Source organism: Callospermophilus lateralis, chromosome 14 (genome assembly GCF_048772815.1).
Source record: "Callospermophilus lateralis isolate mCalLat2 chromosome 14, mCalLat2.hap1, whole genome shotgun sequence".
Taxonomy (NCBI): domain Eukaryota; kingdom Metazoa; phylum Chordata; class Mammalia; order Rodentia; family Sciuridae; genus Callospermophilus; species Callospermophilus lateralis.
Window position 1 is genome coordinate 34,380,740 of NC_135318.1, and position 27,848 is coordinate 34,408,587.

Genomic DNA, 27,848 nt, shown 5'->3' on the forward strand with positions numbered 1-27,848 from the left:
AGCGACATTTCCAGCCCAAGTATTCTTAGTACCTAAGTATATTGTAAGTTAGGGAGGTTCTTAACACCAGTGATCAAAATAAAAACAAAAATAAGATTAATGATAGTGACTATGGTAACTCAAAATTATTGAGCATTTATTATGATAGCTGAGCATTTACTGCATACTAGGCACAATACTAAGAAACTACACTCACAACTACCCTTATGAGGCAAGTACCAACTTTACATATGAGCTGCTGAAGCAGAAAATTGAAACATTTTCCCAAGGTCAAAGTGATATCACTTGATACCAACTTGAGTCTAACCACCCCAGATGCTGCACCTATGGATACATGAGTAGAGAGGTGAGCAGAATAGATCATTTTGTGTTTATTCAAAGGGAGCATGAGACCTCATGACCTAAACCTCATTCTCACATAGAACTGTAGAGCAAATGACTTAAAAAAGACACCAAAAATGATATCCACCCACATTCCTACCCCCAAGACTTTTCTATTAGTCAATTCCATCATTTACTCACTCACTAGTAATACTCAATATATTGTAAAGATGCCATGATATAAGTTTTTAATATTCTACAAGCATTATTAGCTTATAAAATTATAGTAGGATTTGTCTTTATTATTATTTTTTTTTTATTACTGCCTTAGATTGGGTTTATTTAAAAAAAACCTGAAAGAGAGAAAGGCAGAAGAACAGAAGGGGTCTTTAAAACTTGGGTGCTTTCACTGATAATGGAGCAAAATGTAGAGAAAGAAACAAGGCCAACATGATTCCCCATCCTTGCCAATGATCACTTTACTCCAACAAGTGGTTAGTGTATAGTCAGACTGGGAGTCAGGGCTGGGGGTGGGGGTTGCATTGGGTGAAGGATGTTCTCTTCTCAGATATCCTCCATTTGAGTTGAATAGCTGGGAAGAATAGATGAGAAATTATTCCATGCACTTTCTATAGTATTCATGGGGCACCTAACATATTAATAAAGGATAGCAGTCAAGTTAGGGGCTGTGGTGGTGGCTCAGTGGTAGAGCACTTGCCTTGCATGTGCGAGACCCTGGGTTCGATCCTCAGCACCACATAACAATAAATAAGTGAAATAAAGGTATTGTTTCCAACTACAACTAAAAAATAAATATTTCAAACAACAACAACAACAACAAAAGGATAGCAGTCAAGTTAAACTTGGGTCAGATTCAACCCCCAAATGAATCTCTGAAATTAAAATTAATAGGTGGTTTGTTTAAGGTTTGGGATGCAGCTCAGTTATAGAGCACTTGGCTTACAATATTACGTGTGAGGCCCTGTGTTTAATCCTTAGTACTGTAATACAAACACACAAAAAAAGTTTTATCCTTCATTCCTATAGAAAAGTAGCTATTTACAACAATGAGCTTATTTATATGGGGAACAATTTTCATTTTTCGATGTATTTAAGTTGTTAATCCAAAATTTTAACAATAAGCCCTACTCTACTCAATTACAATTTAAGGCTGTCCAAAAAGATTATGTTGATGGGGGCCCTGCCTGTGGAATGCTAGGGTGGAAATTTTGCAAAAGGAGAAATCACCACTTACATATTCAGTGCTAATCAACTAGGGAAATGGCTAAAGATTAGCATGTTTGTGTATTACAAGCAATGCCAACTTTCAGAGATGCAAAATATTTTATAAACATGCAAGCCATGAAGAACACTGCTATTACAGACTAGGGAAGAAACCTGTAACATTTAATAAGAACTTTTTAACCCCAATCTTAAAAGATCTCCTATGTGAGTTTTGTTCTATTAGTAAAATTGTAATATTACTGTATTGACTAAAATTCAAATGTGAAATTTAATGTGAAAAGCTACTTACCTAAATTTAAGAGAGTCATCACTGTCCCAACTTGGAAGCTCATTCATAAGCCCTCCACATCCAAATCCAGCTCAATGCAAACCATCTACCAAACCACAAGGCCCCAAGCCAACCCTCCCCAAAATCATCTCCACGTCTCTCGTGTTACCCTTTTAATATTCATTTATAAATTCTAAACTTCAAACAAATACCATATTTTATTGCTGTTGATATTATGAACTATTAAAAAAGTGTTAGATTAAGTTTTAAAAATCAATATTATAATCATTTAGTGCACAATCCCACAAATTTAACACTCAATTTAACTCATTTGCTATCTCACACACAACCAACACAATACGCAAGAAACAACTGCTGGGAATTGTTTCAGACACCCGAAAGTATGTTAATTTCCAAAGCAAAATGACTTGTGCTGTGAATTTTAACGCACTTGAAAGCCTGTACTTTCTCTCGTTCTGGAACACAAATTTTGCATGTCTGAAGAGCTGTGATTCATCTTAAGAAAACCCATCTTGTGTTAAATGGAATGGAAACTGGACTAAGTGGTCAAATGACAAGTACATTCATATTCAAGCTGTATTATAAATGCATGTACAGTAATTTACGTCTCTCAGCTACCACAAAAGGCTCTTGATAAGCAGGTAATTTGCTAAATGGACTCCTTTATCCAAGTATTCGAAGGGCGTTACAAGAAAAATCTGCAGAGGCATTAATGTGACGTAAAGGTCAAGCATTGTGACATACCTTTCAAATAATCCCGCCTAACTTGCGTTATGATGAGGAGGCTGTTGGCAGCATCGTTCAGTGCGAAGCCCTTGATGTGGGTCTCAGCGCTAAAAGAAGCAGACATTTAGAAAGGAATTACTGACATGCTTCTGATACGATAATAAATGGTTGAGCACCAAGGTGAAATTATAAAAACTACTGTTCGTATGTTAAAAATATTGCTGCAAAATATCGACCTGGAGACAGCTTTTGTGTTATCCTGTCAATGGTTATAGAAGGATAATTTTTTTTTGCATTCTGACAGATGACAAAGTTGGAAATGAGCAACAAAAGAAACAAAGTACAAGATTTTTTTTAAACAATCGGTTCAGATTCTTGAATGCTGACATATTAGATGACTAAAATAACTGCATGCCCTGCATTGTTCCGCTGTATTCTAAGCTGGATACTTTTTCCTACATTCACCATAATTATAAAATGTAAAACTATTCTTCCTGCAACAAAAATGAACATTTATTTTCAGCACTGTATATTTTAAACATAAACTACAGCATATTACTAACCAACACCATATCATTTGGTTGATTAATTTTCAAATTTCTGTCATCTAGATACATAGAGTTCTTAAAGAGCTTTTAAACATATTGCAGAACCAAAACCGTTTAAATTTAAATTAAAATTTTCACACAACAACCCTATCCCAGTTTTAGACTTCAAGCAGAACCCTAACTTTTTAAAACTCAAGAGTTAAAAACTCAATGAAACATACAGGATTAAAAAAACAAAAAGACAAACCCCCCAAAAAACAGAAATGACATCTATCTCTGGGTGTCTTTAATGCCTGGGGTTCATCACAGAATTAGGAAATCACCACAGGTCAAGGGGGCAAAAGCAATTGCTGCCATTTGCCTTACCAAGCTCAGGGGTTACCTCGCTCCCAGCCCTGCACAGAAGCCTCGAGCTGAGCAGATTGTGAGGAAAGCGGGGTCACTGCTAAATTATTCTCACCAATCTTAATAAAATCCTCCCCAAATACCAAAATACACCCATCCCCTCAGTCCCCTGAAGCCTCTGAGGTTCACCCCTATGGTCCCTGAATGCAGGATTTTCTTATCCCCCAACCAATCCTCTTAAATCCTGCCAAAGCACCCATTGCTCAGTTTGACTTTTTCCCTTTGTCCCATCTGTCAAAGCTCCTAAATCAACAACTCATGCATGAGACTATAAATTATGTGAAATAAAGGATTTACTTCCTCAATCTGTGGCATGATTAAATAAAAATTAGCTCACTCCTTATGCCAATATTATTACATATATTTTATACCATATTTCCTTAAGAATATTCCCTAAGGTTCTAAAACCATGAGGTAACAAAACTTCTTTTAAGTGATGGATGTGAAATACACTTTGAGGGTGTGAAAACCTCAAAACATGTAACATTCTTTTTTAATAATCTCTTCCTATCTTGGGAAGCTGCCTTTTCATTATAAATATGAAAGTAGAGCTAAGGATTAGAAAGAAAAATTCCCATGAGAGGAACTGACCAATTTCAACCAAAATATGTTCCAAACTGGTAAAAGGAGAAAAACTACAAAAAGTTACTGATAGAGATCTCTGCACTGCACTCATCCATACAATAAAAGAAATTTGATCATTATTCTGATTTTTCCCCCTAGAAACCAAATTTTCTGTGATGATGGGAAATATTCCTTATCTGTGCTACACAATACAGTTCGCCACTCACATGTGGCTGTACAGGACACTATGACAGAGGAACAGAAATAATAAAACCTAATTAACTTTAAATAACTTAAATTTAAACACAACTCTATATGGCTAGTGGCTACTGAACTGGACTGCACAGAATCCCGGACTTTATTTATTTTTTTTTTTAAGAACTACCACAATAAAGAGGGAGAAATTGTAGAGGGAAGAGTATCAATCTTTAAAGTTATAATCAACTGCAAAAATTAATCTATCACAGAAAGTATTTCACATTAGATATTTCAAAGCAATGAAAATGGATTGTGCTTATATATAGGACATTACTCAGTGATTGTAATTTATATTACTCTGGATAACGAAAACTGGCTAATCCAGTAAAAATCATCAGTGATAGAATAGCATTATTTCCAGAAAGAATGAAATAGGAAGCTAGCAGAGACAAGAGAAAATTAAGAGCAATTCTCAAAAGATAAAGCAGGGCTGTTGTTACATGATTCTCAAATTCCCTAAGATTACCATTTAGTGTTATCAGAGATTTAAAATAATTTATATCCCGTACTGCTCTCTGAATAAGCAGTTTTCCTTCCTTCCTTGAAACAATTCACTCTCATGAAATTTTTGAAACATGAGAAACTAAATAGAAGAAAGCTGGTTTTTAAAAAAAAATTTTCAAGGCAGCTATTACTGTTACTTTTGAGATGTTCCATTACTTGTTGGGAAGGTTAAATGACCTTGCCAATAAAACTGAAGAAATCTCATTAGAAGTCAAGTGCATCTGTAACACATTAAGAGTCAGCGAAGGAATTATCAAAACAAAGATGGCAGGAAAACTATTGCTCTTGAGATTGAACAAGTAGCATTATGTAGATAATTATCATGGATTGCTGTTCAGGAATTGAGAGCAAGACTGGCAGAATAATACTAGAGGGCACTGCCCCTTGCTACAGTAGCTCATATTGTTGCCAATATTACAATATAGTTGCCTATGAAAAAACAATTCCTTTTTACTCTGACCATTGATACTGAGCTGGAAGGGAAAGAGATGGTCCTAGTCTAGCATTGGCAATGAACTAGGACATGACTCCAGAGATGTTATATGACAGACTCTAGTAACATAATTAGCTAGAACTTGAACTTTTGCTTCTGAATCCCCAGTTCAAGGTTATTTTCAAAAGTTCTAAATGTATTTAAGTGAAGTTATAATTCAACATCAATATAACACTTTATTGGTTTAAGGTCCAAGTTGATCTGAAGCTTTAGATCTTGGACTCAGAGCTACATGGAGAAGGAAGTTATAAATAATGGTGGTGTGAAGACAGCTAAAATAAAAGTGTTTTCAATTGTACAGAAAGTCTCACTTTTATGTGGAATCTAAATAGTCAAACTCAAGAGCAAAGAATAGAATGGCAGTTGGTAGGGGCTAGAAGGAGGGGAAATGGAGAGAGGATGGCTAAAGGGTGCAAAGCTTGTAACGTGAGGTAAGTTCTGGAACTCTACACACATTGCCTACAGCTAACAATACTGTATGATAAACTTTAAATTGTTAACAGGGTAGATCATCAGTATTCTTATATACAAAAAAACCCCAATAACAATAACAACAAAGGAGGGAGGAGATGAATATACTTATGGCCTTGATGGTGATGAAGGTTTAATGAGAATATACTTATTCCCAAACACACTCAGGTATATACATTAAACATATACATCTTTTTATATGTCAATTATATTCTAATGTCTTTATGAAAACCTAGAAAGAAAGGAAGGAAAGAAGATAAGCCTGTATTTTACAGATTGTGAATATAAGGGTTATACTTATAACTATCTTATAAAAGTCAGTGTCTTTCAAACTTATTATGTCAAGATTCATAGTAGGACTAAAGAAAGAAATGATGTTTTATACTACATCGCAGTACACTGCTATACAGCATGCTATATACATGCTATATAGCTATATACATGCCCATAAAACTGAAATCAACATTTCACAAAATGCTATCTTCACTAAATGAAGTGCTTTGATATTTTCCAGTCTATTTCATTTAAAAAAGAAAAATGCTGATTCTGTCCCACTAAATTTCATGAGCCACTGATTGCAACTGCAGTCTGGAAAATATTCTAGGATCCTGAATGAGCACCCACCCTAAGAGGCAAGAATACGGGGCTAGGGATGTGGCTCAAGCGGTAGGGCGCTCGCCTGCCATGCGTGCGGCCCGGGTTCGATCCTCGGCACCACATACAAACAGAGATGTTGTGTCCGCCGAATACTCAAAAATAAATATTAAAATTCTCTCTCTCTCCCTCTCTCTTTAAAAAAAAAAAAAAAGAGGCAAGAATACGTTTAAATCTCTGTTTTCCAATCTCATGAATATGTTTTAAGTATATTCTATAATATACTTACATGTGTTATATTACTACAACTATTAAGGGTGTGTAACCAAAATGTTAGAGACACATGATTCCTGAATCACCCAGGGAGCTTAGTAAAATGCACATTCCTGTGCCTTGACACCCTAGCAGTTGCCCACCTTTGTGGTGGGATGTGGCGAATCTTTTTATGCTGCCAGAGTAAGGGCCACTGTTCCAGAACAAACCCAAAAAGAAAAAAAAAAAAAAAAATGTTTAGTTGTATTTTTAGGACCATTCTCAGCACTAAACGGTTTTGTTTTATCTCCTCACTTTAATACCTAATTCTCAACATAAAAAGCTCCTTTCTTTTTTCTATATTTCCAAATCACCACTGTTTCAGAATACCTTTGATTATGGGATAGTTTTATAGTAATTTTTTGAGAAAAGTAACTTTAAAAGATAGTCCTCCCAACCCCTTGCCTTCAGTGGTTATAGATGACAGGATACATTTTTCGAAATGTACCAAAACACAAACCCTAGGAATAGACCTACCAAGCATAACTTTAACAACAATGAAATTAACACTAGGTTTCCTAGTGACTTGAAAGAATGGCAAGCATCAATTTTCTATTCAGAATTGTATATTCCAAAAGTGCTATGACTTAAAAAATTTTGTAGGTAAAAATTGGTTGAGAGTTTACTTCAGAATCTCTAAATGGTATATTAGGGAAAAGTTCTCTTTTCCATTGAAAATAAACTACTGACCCATCAACATGCTTATGTTTCAAGGCAGGTGATTTTCAATTCCTCCCTTCTAGACTGTTTTTTTTAATTTATTAATCAAAGTTCTCAAGATAGTAACTTGGGGATAAGATAACATCAGTTAGTTACCAGATACACTAATAAGAAACCTTTCTTCTTATTTTGATTAGCAAAGTATTTTCATCTAGGGGATTAGCCCAAGAGACAAAACCACTGCTAGCACCAAAGAGATTTTTCTTTCAAAAATCCAAAACTAAACCAAAAAACCCATTACTGGTAATGGTATAGAAAATGTTTTGAGAACCTATATTTTCCCACCTCCTTCAGTTTCTCTAAGTTATTTAATGTAAAACTTATTGTCTAGAAGAAAAACCAAGGCTCAGAGACGGCTCAAGGTTTCCCCCAAATCAAGGTGCTTTCAAGTAACATTCAAACCCTCATCTTTCAAGCCCCTTGTATCTTCATTACAACAGGCTGTTCTTATTACAAAAAAAATCTATGGAATTAGTTGCTGAACAAGAAAAAAAATTACTTTCATGTACATGGATGTCTAAAATGAGCTGTGGGCATACAAAGAAAATAAAATGTACTATGTGTGGATAATAATGGTTACATTTTTTATGGGATAAAAAAACATACAATGGAGTTAGCATTTCTTACGATCTTTATGGGTAACTAAGGCTAAATAAGCAATTGCTACTAAACCATGTAAAAACAATCTTAATTGTAGTCAATATTTTTTAAAGAAAAAGGTTTAACAGAGTGATACTTACAAATCTTTAACTTGCATTGCCTGTGGAAAACTATCCTTTGACAACAGTAATTGTATTAGTTTGTTGTAAGTTTCAGTGCTAAATACAATGTTTTGCCTTTGTGCTTTCAGGAAGATATTATATGCATCTATGAGAGAAAAAAAAAATAAGATGACATTATTCTGAATTGGCAAAAAGGAAGGGGAAAAGCAAAGTCGTAAGTCCATATATTTCTTTTTAAATACTTATCTACCATTATAATTCTATAGAGATACATGCTGATGGCACAAGCAGATATCATCATTCTTCAAATCTTTTAAAGCCAAATTTCAGTTTTGGAAACACATATTGGTTTTCTTTTAAAACTATTTTTTCATACTAGCTTTCTTCAGTCAATAAATTATGTTCTTGCCAATAAAAATGAGAAATAGCTCTCCTGAATTTGCCAAAAGATGATACGAGTTTCAAAATAAACTACAAAATGTGTGTTAAAGTCCAAATAAACCAGAGATATAATTTAGATTGAGGGGAGCAAAAGATTCATTTTAAAGCAATCTTTAATCTATAAGTGGGTGGTTACAATGGTTAACATTTCAGCACAATAGCATTAAAGTGAATATAGCCTATAATTCTAAAATTAGGAGATCAAATTATTTGGCTACGACAGGACTTATACAAAAACATACAATTTTCAAATATACAGATATCTAACAAGTAAACTAGGCAACATTTGTTTGACTGATTAACAGTTTTATTTCACTTGTTCACAATAACTGTCAGTGAATGAAAAGATGTTACCAAAAGAGAAGTAACTACACTTTTCAGTCACTTACTTTTCTGAAATAAAATTGCCTGGCTATAAACAGCCAACTGAAACTACAATCCATTCCCATGTGTATATAAACACATCACAATAGAGGGAGAGCATAACTCAACTATCAGGTACAGCCTTCTATGCACATAAGGCTCAACATAAAGACACAGAGAACATGGAATCGAGGAATGGATAAGATGCTAATGCTCAGAAGAACATTCTATGCTATCTGAGGTTTCTAAACAGGCAAAAACTATACTGCTTTTATGTACAAGCCGGGAGTGTGTGCATTATTTCCTTAACTAAACTGAAGTGGCAGTGTCAAAAACTTACTTCTCTCTTCATGTTAAACTGGAAGGAAAAAAAGGGAAACCAGGGATGACAATATTTCTATGTGCATCTTAACTAAGGAGAACAATTTGGGTGAGTGAAAGTAACTGTGGTACAAGTTAATAAAATTTTAAGCAAGCCTTCCAAAGAATAACCCTTGTTGCCATTCAATTACCAACTGCTTATACTTGTATGTGCTAGGGCACTGGCAAAAGTAGAAAGCAAAAACGCACAGATAATCAAGAAGGAATTCTACTATTACCACAACTTTGCTTCTGGTATGACAATCACAATATACCCTTAAGAACTTTCAGAAAAATACTAATATGAACATTCCACTTTCAAAGCATTTATATCTTTCTAAGCATTCAAACCCTGATACTTAAAAAAAAGTATTTAGAACCTCTGAATTAATAGAATAAAATTAGTTGATGAATAACTGCATTATGTTAACTAGTTTTATATATTCACTTAAAAACATTTTTTTAAAGGCTATATATGAATGTTTCAGACTCTCATTTTAGTCAGATCAAAATTTCACCAGAATATTTACATAGTATTGACTGACAATTTTATATTTAGCTTTAATAGACACATGGTAAAAGAGTCAAGGATGCATAGACTGAGTAAGAAGCAAAGGAAAAAAATTCAAGGAATAAAAATGTTTTACTTTGGATAACAGATATTCTCTAGATGATTAGTTTATTCTTACTTCACAAAGTTTATGCCACTGTCACCAAATTTCTAGTTAAGGAAACTAAGTAGGGCTATGAATTTCTAAATTGAGTGTTTTCTACTGAATAGAGTCCCAAGCTGTCAATACTAAAATGAAACAAACAAACCCCAAATCTGCTATATTTATTTTCTTAATAGAGTATCACAAAACATACTTAAAATCCACCCCAAAATTGAAGAAATTAAAACATTCCATGGGAAGAACTTAACAAAAATAAGAGTAATATATAATTTGGAAAGGATATAAAGAAGTCTAAATGAATAGAGATGTCTTCAGGAAAGTTTACTAATAGAAAAAGGGGGGAAATAACAAGTAAAAGGACTTTAACCTTTAGAGATTGCTTGATGACTTCAACACATGCTAATATGGTAGTTAAGGCTCTAGTTATGTTTTCGTTTTCACATAAAAATCATATTTGTCCTCCCAAATTGTGACCATGTTATTTTCAAAGTGTAGTCAGGTACCACATGACAACATTTCTGTCGACAGCACTGCACAGCCTAGGAACACTGACGACATCTTTAGTTTGATTGAGTACACTCATGATGTCTGCACAAGGATGAAACCAACCAAGACCACATTTCTCAGAACATGTCCATGTTAGGGACACGTGATCATAATCATTGATAAAAATGTACATTGACAACAGTTTTTATTAAGAAAAAGTCAAACCTATAGAAAAGTATAAAGAACGGAATCATGAACTACATTACCTACATTTAATAATTATTAATGTTTGGCCAGATTTGCTTTCTTTGTTCTTTAAGGCTTAAAAACGATTACAGAAATCTTTGTGTTTTTTTTTTTTTTAAATCCCTCAATACTTCATGTGAATCTCAAGAACACTGCCTAAAAAGTATAATAAAATTATCATATCTAATAAAAATAAGAGCAATTCCTGAGTATTACCCACTACTCAATCAATACTTAAATTCTCCTAGGGCTGGGGTGTGGCTCAGTGACAGAGCTCCTGCTTACCTCGAGCAAGACCCTGGATTTGACCTTCAGCAATGCAAAAAAAAAAAAAAAAAAAAAAAGCAAAAAAATACTCCATAAAAAAACAAAAACAAAAAACAATAACAACAACAAACCTTAAGTTCTCCCAATTGTGTCCAAATGAGAAAAATAATATATAAAAGTTCTATCCCTACCTCTAGCTCACTGGGCTTAGACATCATGCTGTTAGTAGAAACAAGATTGCAGTGGTTATGTTTACCTCTGTTCCTCTTCAATCGGCAGGAGTTCAACACATCTTTCTCTATATTAGTTTCCACAGGTGAGGGTGATGAAGAATTAGTCAGGGAATGTTCATCATCTTCATACCACATCTTTAAAACAAAATGTTCATCATCTTCATACCACATCATCTTCATACCACATATTTGGTAAAACAAAAACTGTAACTACAGTGATCTTTTTGGTATAAAACCTGATGCTAAAAGCAAATTACCTCAGGAACATCAAATGGAACTTCCTGGTTACTGTTTTTAAGGATTTCTGCTAATAATCTTAATGTCTTCTCACGAGGAATAACGTTTTCTTCTTGCATTTTATTCCAGGCAGCATCAGCTCTTTGCCAGTCACCATTTGCTTCTGTAGAATTTGATTAAACAGAAAATAATAAAGATCTTAAACAGAATTCATGAAAATCTTCAGAACTTGTTCTGAATTTATTCCAAATACTGCCTTTGCGGAGACGAACCAAAAGTGATTGTGGACCAAAAGCAAGGACTTTTTTCTGTATACATTTCTGAACCTTTTGACTTACAAATCACTAAAACAATCTTACCTGTTAAAAAATAAAATATGGTAAACACATGTTCAATATCTAGTTCACAATTGTGGATCTGAAATGACTGAAAGCATTCAAATGAATGACTTTGCTTTACAAGTGACAAATCTATAAACCCTTTTTACTTAGCTGAGACAAACTGACTCCTCTTCTGTTGCCATGAAGAATCTCTGATAGTGTGTGATATGTTTTCTTAGATATCTTATTTCAATAGGTAAAGCAATCAAGACTAGATTTTTTTAAAATTTTATAATTTTATTTCATTTATTTATTTTAATGTGGTGCTGAGGATCGAACCCAGGGCCTCACACGTGCTAGGCGAGAGCTCTACCACTGAGCCACAACCCCAGCCCCAAGACTAGACAAGAAGTCTGTTGGAAAGGACATACACAAATTCTTTCACACTGAAAAACATGGTTCCTCTTAGATGATGACCCAGTTTTCACAAACAGCAAAATCAAAAGAAATACACTGTTTTAGATGTCTTTTTAAAAAGCTTTTCTGACAGGGACCAGCTCTATGAAGGGGTTTGCTCTGGAATACAAACACTTCAGAAAACATGAATATATGTGATCCGTAGTCTATTAGAGGAATTATTAAAAAACACCAAAACAAATAAAAATTTCCTAGGACCCCCCCTACCCTCGGGATAAAAAACAGAAAAACCCTAAGCTTTTTGATAACTAATGACTCCTAGAAATAAAAAATTCTGAGAAAAAGCAAAATATACTTAGATTTCATTAGAAATCAGAAATCAGCAATAAAGAAAAAGGTAAAAATGTGAGAAGGAAAATTTCCCTGGGTCATACGTAAACTGCAAACTACATTTTCCTAAATATCATTCCCCATAAAATAAAGATTCCAGGTCTGGAGATGGAAATTATGAAATAAAAGCCTGGACAGTGAAAGAACTATCAAAGACTAATGCGGTATGCATCAGACAACATAGGAACCAGTGGAAGGGGTTCCCACTGTCCCAAAATGACATAATTTGAAGACTAAAAAGAATAATGACTATACTGGGTGTGATGGAGCATACTTTAATTCTAGTAACCCTGGAGGTTAAGATAGGAAGATCACAAGTTTAAGGCTAGTCTGGGCAACTTAGAGTTGAGTGCCCCTAGGATCATTCCCCAGTACATGGGAGGCTTGAGGGAGGTAATAACGAAAACACAGATGTATATATTTTAAAAATCCATGAATTCATTAAAAAAAAATCACTTGTCAACTCTGGTTGTTTTAAGGACATCTGTACGTAAGTTAGTAATTAATAGAAGAATAAGCAAGTATTTGTCCATTCTTATGAATTTATTTCATATCATTAAGTAAAAGAAGTCTATGTTGGATATAAAAAATGTAAAGTGCAAAACAATCTCAATGTAAAATGATTAACAGATGCATATGTAAGTAAATATATGAATATAAATTAAATGTAGAGAGAGAACTGGAAGGATGGACAATTGACAAAAGTTACCTCTGAGGCAGGGAGTTTGGAGCTGCAAGTGAACACAATGGCATTTTCACTGTTAGTTAATATTATTATTATATTGTTTCAATCTTTAATACTTTCAAACATATTCATTTTACTAGTGTAATAATAGAGGGGGGAAAAGACTGCCCAGTGTGAAAATAAATGTCAATGGCTATACATATTTAAAGAAATAATATAAAAATAACTCTGAGGTAGAATAAATGCTGAGGTCATACATTTTCAAAAAACAGATTTAAAGACATTTTGGGGGGTGGTGGGGGAGTGTGTTACCAGGGATTGAACTCAGGACACTCAACCCAGCCCCATTTTGTATTTTATTTAGAGATAGGGTCTCACTGAGTTGCTTAGCACCTCATAATTGCTGAGGCTGGCTTTGAACTTGCAATCTTCTTGCCTCAGCCTCCAGAAACAGTGGAATTACAGGTATGCACCACTGCACCCAGCAGATTTAAAGAATTCTTAAAGCAAAGTGTTAAGGCAGCTGTATTTTTGAATGGAGTACTTTATGTATACAAAGAATAACTCATCTTTATTTTGTATATGCAAAGAATAAATTAAAGTACTTAGATCATAAGAAAATGTTAAAGACTGACATAGTTTCTCCAGTTGTTAGCAGTGTAAATGACTGAGCTCTATCTTTGTTTTGTGCATGTTTCTGTAATAGGTAGTAGTGCACAACAAAATCGAGTGTGTATACAAAAATAGTACAAAAGGCACTATTTAAAATAGTACATGGCTGGGGATATAGCTTAGTTGGTAGAGTGCTTGCCTCACATGCACAAGGCCCTGTTCAATCCCCAGCACCCCCTGCCAAAAAAAAAAAAAAGGTACAAAAGGCACATTTTAAAATAAAGGAAAGTTGCTTTTCAACAAATACTCCCAAGTCCCAAGGACAGGGGAAGAAGCTCAGTGGACAGTGCTTGCCTAGCATGCATGAGGCCCTAGATTTGATCTTCAATATCAGAAAAGAAAAACAAATACTTCAAGTACTTGACACAACCCCTTTCAGAGGCTAAAATCATAACATGAAAAAGAACAGCTCATAAAAAAATTTTCATAGGTCAAACAAATTATTTTTTCAGGAAAATATTAATTTTTCAAGTATAATAATACATTTTATATATTATTCCATACCATGTGTAGCTTTTCTAATATACTGTGTCCATGTAACAATATTTAGGTTGTAATCCAAGTCAGAGGGCAAAACAAATAAGGGGCTACAAAAGAGGAGTTTGCTTTTTCTTCAGAAAGAAAAGGATAAGGGCTATTACAACCAGATAATCTACTTATGGCAATACAGAAGGCGGGAAGCATAAAAACAGGGTTGAAAAGTATACTTCCCAGTAAGGTTTCCTAAAACAGATTCCCAATGAGCTCCTTTGACCACCGGCTCATATTCAGAGCAAGAAAAAACTGGAGGCATGTATCTAACAGAACAGATAGGCGGAATCAAGAAGAAAATGATTTGATAACTCAGAGACTGCCTATTCCTCGAGGGAATTTTCTTTTTTCTTTGTTTTGTTTGTTTTAGCAACAATAAAAGCTCAACTGAGTAAAAATTTGTATGTGTGGTCTGCTGCCTCTGGGCCTGCCCAGGACTCCTGCCTCACCTCACATTCTCACACCCCACTTTCCCAGGGGAGCACTAACTTTATATCTTCAGGGTTGTTACATCTGAATATAAAAATCAGTATATTGGATTTTTTTAAAAAGTTTGCATAAATTACAAATTTAAGCATAAGATAATTCTTTAAAATGAAACAGAAATGGGTGGAAAAGTGAATTAGCATCCTAAGAGTCTAAAACAAGCTTTTTATTTTACACATTCACCTATGTTACATCATATCATCATTGAAGCCAAAGTTTTAAGAATTACAATGTAAAGTGTGTGCTTCGAATTAACCAAAAATTGTAATGTTCATTTTAAAGAAAGTCATATTTTATTTAAATCATCAAGAAGTAAGATAAAGCTTCCAATGATAAAAAGGGACGGTAAAACTCCCAAATGTGTATAGTGGTATAAATATATGAGGGCAATATTTGGTAAAAGAAGTCAAAATTTTCAGAAATCACATTCACTTCTTACCCTTAAGTATATATACTAAGAATTTAGCCATACAGAAACAATTAAGGGTATAAACAACGATATAAACACATAGAGGAATAATGTGCTATTGTTTTATAACATGGAAAACTGAAATTTATTCACATGCCAAGCAAAAGGGGACTGATTAACTAAGTCCTAGCATATCTATTCAGTATATTAGTCGTTTGTAGATGATTAATAAAAATGCTTATAAAATATAACTGAGTAAAAAATATCATTTTAGGGGCTGGAGATATGGCTCAAGTAGTAGCACGCTTGCCTGGCATGCGTGAGGCACTAGGTTCGATCCTCAGCACCACATAAGAATAAAATATTGTGTCCACCTAAAAAGCTAAAAAATAAATATTTTTAAAAATATCATTTTAAAGAAACCATTGTGGCAGCTGGGCATGGTGGTGCATGCTTGTAATCTCAGTGGCTCAGAAGGCTGAGACAGGAAGATCGTGAGTTCAAAGCCAGCCTCAGCAAAAGCAGGGCGCTATGCAACTCAGATTCTGCAAAATACGCCTGGGGATGTGGCTCAGGGGCCAAGTGCCCCTGAATTCAATCCCTGGTATCCTCCCTGTCGCAAAAAAAAAAAAATTTTTTTAAATTTTTAAAAAAATTACACATTAAGTATGTAAATAGATATGCATCTTTCTGCAAAAGGATCTATACACATGAATATGTTGATGAGTACTAAAGTGAGTGACTGATACATCTACTTCAGGATTTAAATGAAAAAGAAGGATTAGTTTCATCTCAAAATGTCCCATTAAGCCAGGTATGGTGGTATACACTTGTAACCCCAGGGATTCAGAAGGCCGAGACCAGAGAATTGCAAGTTTGAGACCAGCCTCAGCAACATGGCAGATCCTGTCTCAAAATAAAAAAATTAATATAAAAAGGGCTAGGGATAGCTTAGTAGTAAAGCACCCTGGGTTTAATTCCTGGTACCAAAAAACAAAATTCTATGGTTCTAATGAAGATTTTATTTTCTCTTCTATTTCAATTTAAAGATCTTACTTGGCTTTTTTCTCTCCTGATAAAACCGGGCAAACCCTCATCGTATAAAATAGAATAAGTATTCCAATAGGCTGAGCAGAGGAGTTTAACTTTATAGACAAAAGAGGGCTGAAGGAAAAAATAAAAAGTAGAATGGGTGTTTCAAAAGTTCTTTTCTTGTAAATCTGAAGTAGAGGGGACCTTCTTATCATATGTCAGCTAAAACTGGTCTGTTTGGGGATTTGGCTATCATCTTTTTCTCAGGTCTCCTGAGTTCTGGAAAGGTTGGATTTGGTTTGTAGACCTTCAGCACGAGTAACTACATTTTGATTTGGTCTGCTGGGCCTGGTGCAAAAGGAGCTCAGTCCAAACCAATGGTCTTCTATAAATTCTATTTAAAAGGTGAAAAACACTAAAAAAGAAGTAGTATCAGTTTAAAAATCAACATTGAAGGTACCATTTAACCCTGATCACACATTCCTAGTGGTATCTTGGCTACATCATGTTTCTTGGTTCCTTTTTGTGAGGACACTCTCATTTTAAAGAATGAAAAAATACCAAAAGAAGCCCTCTTCCTTTATATACCTTAACTTCAGTCTCCCATTACATAAAGAGAGAAGGTTGGGTGGGAAGGGAATTAGGCCAGTTGGGCATGGGTGAGTTTGTAAGTCCTTAACAGCATGGAACATGAGTCACCCACAGTTCTGGGCTCTAGGAACACAAGAAGAGAACAACTGAGGATGAAGATTTTACCTTTTCATTAGTCCAGTATCAACGTCAGAAATTATAGAGATTACACAATATCCAATAATACAATGTAACATACTGTGAAAAAGCTCAACCTAGCCTCTGTTGAAAACTCCACATTTGTCAATCCCTGGAGTTTCCTCAAAGTTTGATACTCCCGCTTCCTGCCAATGCCTTCAACATACCAAATAACTGAAAACACGAGAAACAGTGAAATCACTTACTATATAGTTTTAGTAGACTGAAGTACATCTGGTCTCTATCGCACTCAAATAGCTTTTGTGTCAGCTCCACTAATTTTTCCAGAGCTTCAACCTTAAAAATAAGATTAACAGGTAGATTTATATTGGGTAAAAGATGTATTTTACAATAGACAGAGAGCAGTTGAATAATCCAAATTATCTTTACGCACGGGGCAGATTAACTTCACTTAAAAAACTTAAGGGTTTAGTACAACCACGTGAATGTACTTAATGTCACTGAATTGTACAGTTAAAAATGGTTAAAACAATGTTGTTATATTTATATTTTACCACAATTAAATTTTTTTTTTCTTTAAAGTTAAAGGGCTATTGGACCCTCTGGAGTCAAGAACACAAAATAAGAGAATTTTCATCAAGGTACATTTTGGAGAATTAAAGATGTCTGGGGCAGAGAACAGGGTATAGAGAATTCAAGCATATTGTGAGTTAATGAAAATATTCCTCTATCCACACATTACACTCCTGTGGCTTTTACTTGGTACAATGTGAACAGATACTTGCACTGCGGGGGTAAGGAAAGCAGAAATTCCATTGGGTTCTATTAGGTAACTTCTCCAATCACTAAGGACTAAAGCAGGTTAAATTGCCAGGTAAAGTCAGCCTGCTCAAAGCAACTGAGACAAAGCAAGTTAAAATCTTCAGGGCCCAGGTTAACTACAGAAACAAATGAGCTATCACTTATTTGAAGAATAACCAAGTTAATATCACTTCCACAATGCTCTATTGCTGGAAATCCCCAAACGGTCATATGACATGTAATACATATGCTTTCTTCTCAGTTTTAAGTAGTTCAGATATCAGAAATTAAAGACAAACCTGATTACTAGTAATACATCTATCACAAAACCACTGAAGTCTTGTAGGTCGAGCTCTAATGCCTGGTGTCTGAAAAATAAAATAATCATATCACACAGGTAAGCTTTAGTTAAATATTATATTTTTCCTCAAAGAGAGTATACTAAAATAAACCTATAAATGTAATTCCACAGTTATTAAAGACCTACAATAAGGATTAAAACAGAGCATAAAATGTGACCTATATTTAACTTGTATCTAAAAGATTCAGGTTATTTGAAAATGCTGGTTTGCTGGTCAATATTCATTCCATAAATCTTTAATAAAGAAAATGGTTATACTTTTCTTTAGTTCAAAAAGAATTGATGGCCAGGTGCAGTGGTGCACGCTTGTAATCCCAGTGGCTCAGGAGGCTGAGACAGGAGAATCCCAAGTTCAAAGCCAGCCTCAGCAAAAGTGAGGTGCTAAGCAACTCAGTGAGACCCTGTCTCTAAATAAAATACAAAACAGGACTGGGGATGTGGCTCAGTAGTTGAATGCCCCAGGATCTCCACCCAAAAAAAGAAGTGATGAAATAATTTACCCCGATATATATCAAATTAAACATAAATGTGCATCATGTTCTTGGTTGTCCCCCCCCCCCCCCGACTCTCCCTCTCTCCCCTCAGCACACACTTCAAAAGAGATCCCAACAAATTCAGGAGACAAAAATTATTAACCCATTGCATGGACTATTAACAATTGTCACAATAACAAACCAATAGCTTTCAGTTTTAAAAGAAACATTCTTATAAAGTTTACAGTGGTAAAAAAGTACTCTAACAATTAAAAAAAATGCTACCTAACATGTAAAACTAAATGTTTAAGGAGCAAAGTACTTAAAATTAGTTTGCAGTCTTCAAAAATTAGTTTGCAGTCTTCATTTGCTTCAAAAATTTAAACATGTGTTTACAAATTATTTAGTCAATAACTCTTGGCTTCAGGAATATATTTCACAATGTTGTATTATGATAAAAAGAAAAACTATGTCAACATAATTCCCAGGATTTGTCCTTCTGCCTCTAGTATTTTCAGCATCTCTTAGAAGGTTTCACCATTAAACACTGCATTTCCATCATAACGCTATGATAAGACAACCACAAACTCATCATCATTGGCTGCTCTACTATAGAGGAGGGACCTTTCTTGCTTTCTCTACTTGGCTTTGTTGCTGTAACCAGGTATCCCTGATCTCTTACTCGTAAGTCTCCATAATTATATTATTATTTTAAAGACAGAGATCTCGCCATGTTACCTAGGCTGCCCTTGAACTCCTAAGCTCAAGTGATTCTCCTATCTCAACCTCCTGAGTAGCTGGGACTTCACACATTTGCCAACATGACTGGCTTCCCATTATTTTTTGAAATTTTTTAGTTGTAGATGAACACTATTTATTTATTTACTTACTTGCTTATTTATTTACTTATGTATTTATATGTGGTGCTTATTTATTTATTTATATGTGGTGCTGAGGATTGAACCCAGGGCCTCACATATGCTAGGCAAGCACTCTACCACTGAGCCACAACCCCAACCTGCTTCCCATTATTTTTAATTTTACAAAATAACATTATACAATGTTAAATTAAAAACTGAGGCAGAACTAACATCTTACAGCTTTGGCAGAAAGATGGGAAAATGAATACAGTATAAGTTGGGTTAAGTGTTCTCATTCTATTGGTGCAAATATCCACATTCTGGGATATAAAAAAAAATAAATGATAAATTAACCATTGAAATATATTCTTAAATATCATTAATATCATATTCAGACACAATTTCTATTCAAGACTTTCCTCACATCTGTTTTGCTTCACATGCATTACAAAATGAAAATGAAACCAACATCAATGTATACAAAAAGCCCTTGAAAAACTAGCAAATAATCCTCTTTAGAACATGGCAAAATGCAAGGGCTACATTCACTTACAACTTTCAATATCAGTTCTGATCCAAATGCCAAAGATCTAAATAGCACAACTTGTCAAGGTAAACTTTTCCTGTTTGTGGCTGATTAATCTGCCTGTCATCAGCAGGACACTGACTTATACAGCAGATCTTCCTATGTTTCATTTTGAAATTGAGAACTGTTTTCACATATTAATCTCAATCCTCAAAAGAACATCTAGGTCAGATTAACTAAATCTCCTAGGCTGCTGTAATAGTCAACATTTCTGGCTTATCTCTTAACATCTTATTGAATTTTAAACACTCCAAGTTGAAAGCAGAAATAGAAAATGTAATAAAAACATGGAGAAGAGAAGAACAGAATTCTAATTGGGATGTGAAATATAACATCAAAAGCCAGTTAATGTTAATTAAAACAATGAACTCACTTATATAATTCTTTCTGTATTTTGCTACATAAAATTTATTTAATACATAGAGAAGATAAATAATTATTATATTAGAAAAACTGGCATGTTTGTTTGTACCTGAGTTACTGTGCTTCAAAACACATCTCTGCGTTTACTGATCAGCACAAAAAAGTAACCTATTATACTAGTTTCATTACATTATTCTGATTTAAATCTGCTGGTATCATAACAAGCTTCTACGTAGATCAGTAAAAACAGATCATCAAACAATTATTACTTTTAAAGTAAAAAGAAATGAAGAATTTTTTTCCCACTGTACTTTAATCTAAAGAAAGATCATCTTAAATGTGACTGAAAATTTTCACATACTTTGAGTTTTCTTGATCATATAATTTAAGTGAAAAATGGAAAACAATAACGTCAACAAAATTCCCACTCTAGCCTCATGTCCTGCAGAGTAAGAAGAAAAAAATCATGCACAGGTTTTCCAAGAACAAACACAAGAATCCAGCTCAACTATTTGCCATCATAGGTAAGAAAGAGCAAGGAAAGAGAGAGGTATCATAGCACTTACTATGCATTTTAGCAATTATACCTCTGTCTAAAATCTTCAGTACAGATATGAATATCATGTCTAATAAGCAGGAAAATATGGCTGATGGAGTCAAGGAAACAGTGCATCATAAACTAAACATGATTTGTTTCCCTGGGTATTACAGAGGAGATAGTAAACTAACTCATGGGATAGGGATTTGAATTTGCATGAGAACTGACACAACTTGACATTCTGAAAGTCAGGGTAGGAAAAACTAGCTCTAATCTCTACTCTGTACTCTGTACATATGGGATCCATCCTGGCCTATTAAGGAAGGCAAATTGGGATAAAAGCCCTGAATTTGGTAGAGTGAAGAACAAAGAGGAGAGTAACAAAAATTGGGAAACCACTAGAATACCAACTTTTGGTCTTCTTTTTTTTAATTTTTATTTTTTGTTGTTGATTGACCTTTATTTATTAACTTATATGTGGTACTGAGAATCGAACCCACTGCCTCACACATGCTAGGCAAGCACTCTACCAACTGAGCCACAACCTCAGCCCCCAACTTTTGGTCTTAACCCAAAAGCCATGAACAGAGAGTATTTCCTCCACTGAGAAGACTGCAAATTTACTCTGGCTACAGGGTGGAAGCGGGGAGAAATTAGATGAGACAGAAAGTTTAACTTGAAAAAGAGAAAGGTAAGTTGTTTTGATAGTTCAGATACTGAGGTATTGGGAGGTCACGGAGGTAGGGATGAAACAGGAGAAATGACAGAAAATGGGAAATCAGGGCCTGATTTCAAACTCCATGGTACTACTAATAAAGAAGCTCCACAGCCCATATTTGGTCCTTAAAGCTTTGCCCTAGTTACTTCTAAAAGTAGTTCTGTGAGGCTAATATAAAGATGTACATTAAAACTATCTGTGCAGCATAAAAGAATTACTATTAGTTATACTGTTCACCTGATAATTTAGGTTTGAGCCCCAGGGGAAGAGTTTGCATTAAGAAATGCTGGTTTCATTTAAAGCAGGATCTTTCTCATCTCTGGACTGCACTGATAACTAGCAGTGCCTGGCATATGACAGGCATTCAGTCAGAGATAAATTAAGTGACATATTTCCTTAAAGATGCCTTTGATACAGTTATTTAACATTTCATACTATTATTTAACTTTGTATCTTATGTACATCATGTATCCCTGGATTTAATGTCCAGTCTTTAAATACAAACTGAAATATTCAATAAGTGTTACTTTATCTTAAATAGCAACATTCCCTTCCTGGGAGGTGACTAAAGTACTTTAAAATACAATTAAAGTACTGAAGTTATTTTTGTTTATTTACAGAGAAATGTCATTTTATTTTACCAGAGTTTCTAGCAAAAGGAACGTTTGACTAACAACTCAAAAATTTTTTCTCCCATGAACCACAAAGGAGTCCTCACCTCCAAAGACATTAGCATTTCTGTCTTTATCTATCAGGCACTTTGAAAATGGTAGGGGCAGCTGACCCAGTCCTGAGAAATGATCTAAAGTAAATAATCTGAAAACCAAGTATAACTGTAGTTAATAAAGATATGAATCATGATTATTTCTAATTACAATAAAAATTTTCCTCAAAGAAGAAAGGGACAAATAAACATTAATTCATTTATAGTGGATGATGTGACCATTAAAAATAATGATTAGTCAGGTGCGGTGGCGCATGCCTATTAATACCAGCTGCTTGGGAGACTTAGGAAGGAGGATCACGAGTTCAAAGCCAGCCTCAGCAAAAGCGAGGCGCTAAGCAACTCAGTGAGATTCTGTGTCTAAATAAAATACAAAATAGGACTAGGATGTGGCTCAGTGGTTGAGGGTCTGGAGTTCAATCCCCATACCGTCCTCCCACCCCCCAAAAATGAGAGGAGTTATGATATTAGAGGAGTTCACTGGAGGGGAATTGAGAAGCAGTGTTGACAGGTGAAGAAAGTATTAGGTAAGATACATGATTCAACTCATTTCAACTGTATAAAAACTGTGGTGCTGGGGATTGAAACTAGGGCCTCAATCATACTAGCCAAGTGAATTATGCATTGAATAAAAGAACAGAAAAACCACAAAAAAGACTAAATGAGCAATGGCATTAACAATCAGTTTTTATACTTGACATATTTTAAATAATAAGATGTATAATTCTACTTGTTTCCATGGGGGTGTGTGTGTAAAAAATGATCATAATTGGAGAGCTATAGAATATATTTAATAAACTGTATCTGACATACTCATGTAAGTTTTAAAACTCATTTGTAAACATTTCCTCAATGGCATACATAATGAATTCCAGAATGTGCCATAAGAATGCTGGAAAGAACTAGACAGTTCCCAGAAGATGAGTCTGCAGAAGAGACAAAAGGGTTGACTTCGGGGCTGGGGCCATAGTTCAGTGGCAAAGCACTTGCCTAGCATGTGTGAGGCACTGGGTTCGATCCTTAGCATCACACAAAAATAAACCAACAAAATAAAGGTATTCTGTCCATCTACAACTACAGGAAAAAAAAAAAAAAAAAGGAAACAATGTTATATATGCCATATAGAGCTGGGTGTGGTTGTGCATGCCTGTAATCCAGGCAACTCAGGAGATTGAGGCAGGAAGATCATGTTTGAGGTCAGACTCAGCAACCTAAGCAGAACTGTAAAAGTAATAATAATAAAATTTAAAAAGAAAAATGAAGGGAATCAAACTTACATTTGTTAAGTGTTTAATAATGTACTAGACAATTCCACTAAGTGACATCCCCATCCCTTTTTATTTTTATTCTCAGACAGGATCTAATTAAGTTGCTTAGACTCTTACTAATTTGATGAGGCTGGCCTTGAATCTGAGATCCTCCTGCCTTAGCCTCCCACATTACTTGGATTTAAGGAATGTGCCACTGTACCCAGCCCGATTAATCTTGCAGTTCTCCTTCCAAAGAGCATTACCTTGGAAAAACAATAGACTGAAACAGATCTTTTCTACAACACTTTATTTTATAGCAACTATTGCTTTGTGTGTATGGTACTGGGGATTGAACCTAGGGCCTCAATCATCCTAGCCAAGGGCTCTGCCACTGAGCTCTATTCCTAGCATAAAACTACTGCCTTTTGATCAAAAGGGAGGAGGGTTTACTGGGGATTGAACCCAGGGGTACTTAATCACTGATTAAGTACCAACCCTTTATTAAATAAATATTTGAGTCAGGGTCTCCCTAGTTGGCTTGAGGCCTTGCTAAATTGCTAAGGCTGGCTTTGAACCCGGTGATCCTCCTGCCTTAGCCTCGAGACCCACTGAGATTACAGATGTGTGCCACCACACCTGGCACACACTGAATTTTATATTTTTTAAGGATGGTCTTTTAAGTAGCCAATATGACATGATCAATAATTATTTGTTAAAGTAAGGGAGGGCGAAAGAGAGGAATGAACAGAAAGAGGGAAGGAAAAAAAGAGGGAGAGAGGAAATGGTCAAACTGGGAAGCAGCTCAAATGCTAAACTGCCTTATTGTTAAAGAACTGCATTCAGGAAATTTCAAGTGAAATCTGCCAATGCCTCATCTCAATCTTCATGATAGAAGAGACTATACTGGATCTGAATCAGAGCCTAGTTTGTCTTATGCCTCTATTAATTCACCCCACCTTCTGTTCACTAAGGTGACTGTACTTCAATTACTACATATCATTTGGGATGACTAAGTAAAGAATCTTAATGAGAAGTTGTACTCCATTTGTGTAAAATATATCAAAATGCATTCCACTGTAAAAAACAAACACACAAGAATCTTAAAACCTTCTACAACCACTGTCCTAACTCAGATCTTTATTAATCTCACTGCCAAAAGCCCCTATTAATCTAGATGATAACGTTCTGATATTTGCTTTCTTCTCTTACTCTTTCCTTTTGGAAGAAAATAATAATTTTTCTAAATGTATAAGTAAATATGCTTATTGTGGAAAACTCAGAAAATACAGAATATTTTAAAATTAGCTATTTCCACTCTTCTATAATAATCTATGTGTAGAAACAAAATGTTAAATGTATTATCTATAATACATGATATGTAAATATATATATGTGTATATATGTATAGACATACACACACACACAAAAACTCATTCTGAAAACAAAACAGGTCCTATCTATCTAAACACAGAAATCATTTAATGTATGCATTTTTAGGTCTGGCTTATCTCATCACCCATAGTGTTTCAAATACAAAAAAGCTTTCGAAAATTCAACTGCACAGAAATCTACCCATTGGTAAGACCCTATTACTTTTGGAGGAATGATAAGAATGTTACTCAATACTTACAGAATTCTTTTGTATTGCTTCTACAGTCTGAGGTCATTAATTTTCATTACATTTTATATTTTCAATAATCCTTAGACAACTTTATATCTTGAATTTTAATGGCAAAAAAGCAAATTCCCACCTTAATTCATCCTCAATGAACCATTATTTAAAATCCCAGAAAAAAACCCTTCAGGATATTCTAATATATTACACATCTTGCTATCTTTTCTTTGGTTATTACAGTGGGTCTGTACAGTTATTCTTCATCCTTTAAACAATTTTGTACAATCCACTCTGAAAATTCTGTTGTCAGAAGACAGTTATTCCTAAATGATGCATACTAGCAAAGCTCTAAAGTAATTAAGAGACAGTCTTCTGACAATTTGTGTGAAAGCATGTACTTTAGGCTAAGGAAAATTATGTGGGGAAAAGAAGACAACACAATCCCCACCTTCAAGAGGCAAAGAGAATTAATATTATTGATCACTTACCATAATCCAGGAAACATGCATGCTGCTTTACATACATTATGTGATTGAATCTTAAAGACATATATTCCCTTTTACAGATGAGGAAGCTTAAAAAGGTTTAGTAACTTGTCCATTATCATGCAAGCAAATAGATGGTAAAAGGAGGACTACTCCAATGCCTGTGGCTTTTTCTATTATATCTTGCTTATTACACAGAGAAAGGAACATACTTTCCTCCTGCAGAAATCTTTCATTGCTATTGTCTGAAAACCCAAGCTCCATTTCTACTCTGATCAGTGACCTGCTAATACTAAGACCACGCATACAGTGCAGTAAATCAAGAAGCAACACAACTACTCTCATTTTTAGATTCACTGCATACTTGCAATGGAAGAATTTATGCCATTTTCTAGAAAATACAAATGAACTACTAAAGAAGTACTAAGATACTGACAGGTGGGCAGATCTGAATCATAAGACAGAGAAAGAGAAGTTCTGAATTAATTTTACAGTCTTCTTTTTCCACATTAGACTTTTCTCTTCTTCGAAAAACATTAAGAGAAACATTAAGAGAAAACTGGATTGTAAGCCTATACTCCAAGTTTCAGGATAAGGAGTCATTCATATATACAAGGAGGCCAAATACCAACTTTGTGTCCTGCCTACCATTGACATTTCTGGAAAAGGACATGGAGTAAAAGCAAAGTATGATTTCAAAGAAATGTGATTACTTTTGTAGTTGTAAGTGAACAGTTTTAATATCATGAAGTTAATTTTTCTTAAAGCAATGGGTCTACCTTCTGTAGAATGCTTTATTTTCTTACTGGACAAAGACTTGTTTAATGGTGAAATTAATCACAATTTGGATGGACTTTATAGTTGCCCTTTGCCTTATCAATTCCAGTAACAAAAATTTCAGTAAAGCCTAGATAAAATATACTAATCCTAAATAGGCCAGGTTTGTCACCTACCATTTCCCATAAGCTGCTTACCATAGCGAGGAAAGAAAAAGAAAATTTAAATTAAATGCCAAACAGTGGCAGACAGCACTTGTTTGGCTGATTAACTTGTAGACAAGCATTACAAATAAATCTGAGCATGGTCTGCAGCAAATTAAATTCTACTGCTTTTAAGAACAAAGAATTCTTTGGCAAAGAGGATTAGCAACTTTACACCCAGGAATGCCAGTTTAATTTAATTGTTCCACAATCCAAGATTTAATATGCAAATATCATTTTGATATATAATAGTGAATTTAACAAAGTGAGGAAACAAATTCAATATACAACCAGACTGCCTTTTCTGAACTGTAATTATATACAATAAGGAAGCTGGCCGATTCCCCCCCCACCCCATTATTGGCACTGAATTCTATTAACATGAATCAGAACAAGTGTAATTAAAGGTTAAAAATTTTAAATGTATTCTAATTAAGAGTCTAAATAGCTGTACAATTAGAATACTGTAGTTAAAATCACACCTCAATGATCTTCTTGGCCTCTTTGTAATTTCCTGTTTGTAGGAAAGCAAAGAAGAGATCATAGAGCATCGTCATTTCACCTTGTTCTTGGCTCACAAAGTCCATTGCTAGATAGGAGGAAAGAAAAAAATATGTATTAGAAGAAAAAAATTAAAAGACAATATCATATGAAGATCTGGATAAATTTTTAAAAACCTTTATCTTAAAAATGAGTATAAAGGGCTGGGCTATAGCTCAGTGGAAGACTGCTTGCCTCTCATGTGGAAGGCACTGGGTTCGATCCTCAGTACTACATAAAAATAAAATAAAGGTACTGTGTCCATCTACAACTTAGGGGGAAAAAAAAGAATATCAAGAATAACTTCAAGAACATAGCTTTACCAACCAATTTTCTGTCATATTCCTTATCTAAAAGTATTCATATATAACATCAAATACCTAAGACTAACTTCAAAGAGAAAT

At 34.5% G+C, this 27,848-nt stretch overlaps 1 protein-coding gene across 1 annotated transcript in view; it reads right to left on the bottom strand.

The window, feature by feature from the left end:
* Positions 1 to 27,848, bottom strand: part of Lrpprc (leucine rich pentatricopeptide repeat containing) — a 107,223-nt gene that overhangs the window by 11,494 nt on the left and 67,881 nt on the right. Inside the window, exons 25-31 of the mRNA XM_076834038.2 lie at positions 27,387 to 27,493; positions 18,251 to 18,319; positions 17,396 to 17,486; positions 11,500 to 11,642; positions 11,266 to 11,377; positions 8,191 to 8,317; positions 2,600 to 2,688 (exon numbers count right to left, since the gene is read on the bottom strand). Coding sequence (XP_076690153.2) covers positions 2,600 to 2,688; positions 8,191 to 8,317; positions 11,266 to 11,377; positions 11,500 to 11,642; positions 17,396 to 17,486; positions 18,251 to 18,319; positions 27,387 to 27,493 — 738 coding nt within the window. The remainder of the gene's footprint in view (positions 1 to 2,599; positions 2,689 to 8,190; positions 8,318 to 11,265; positions 11,378 to 11,499; positions 11,643 to 17,395; positions 17,487 to 18,250; positions 18,320 to 27,386; positions 27,494 to 27,848) is intronic.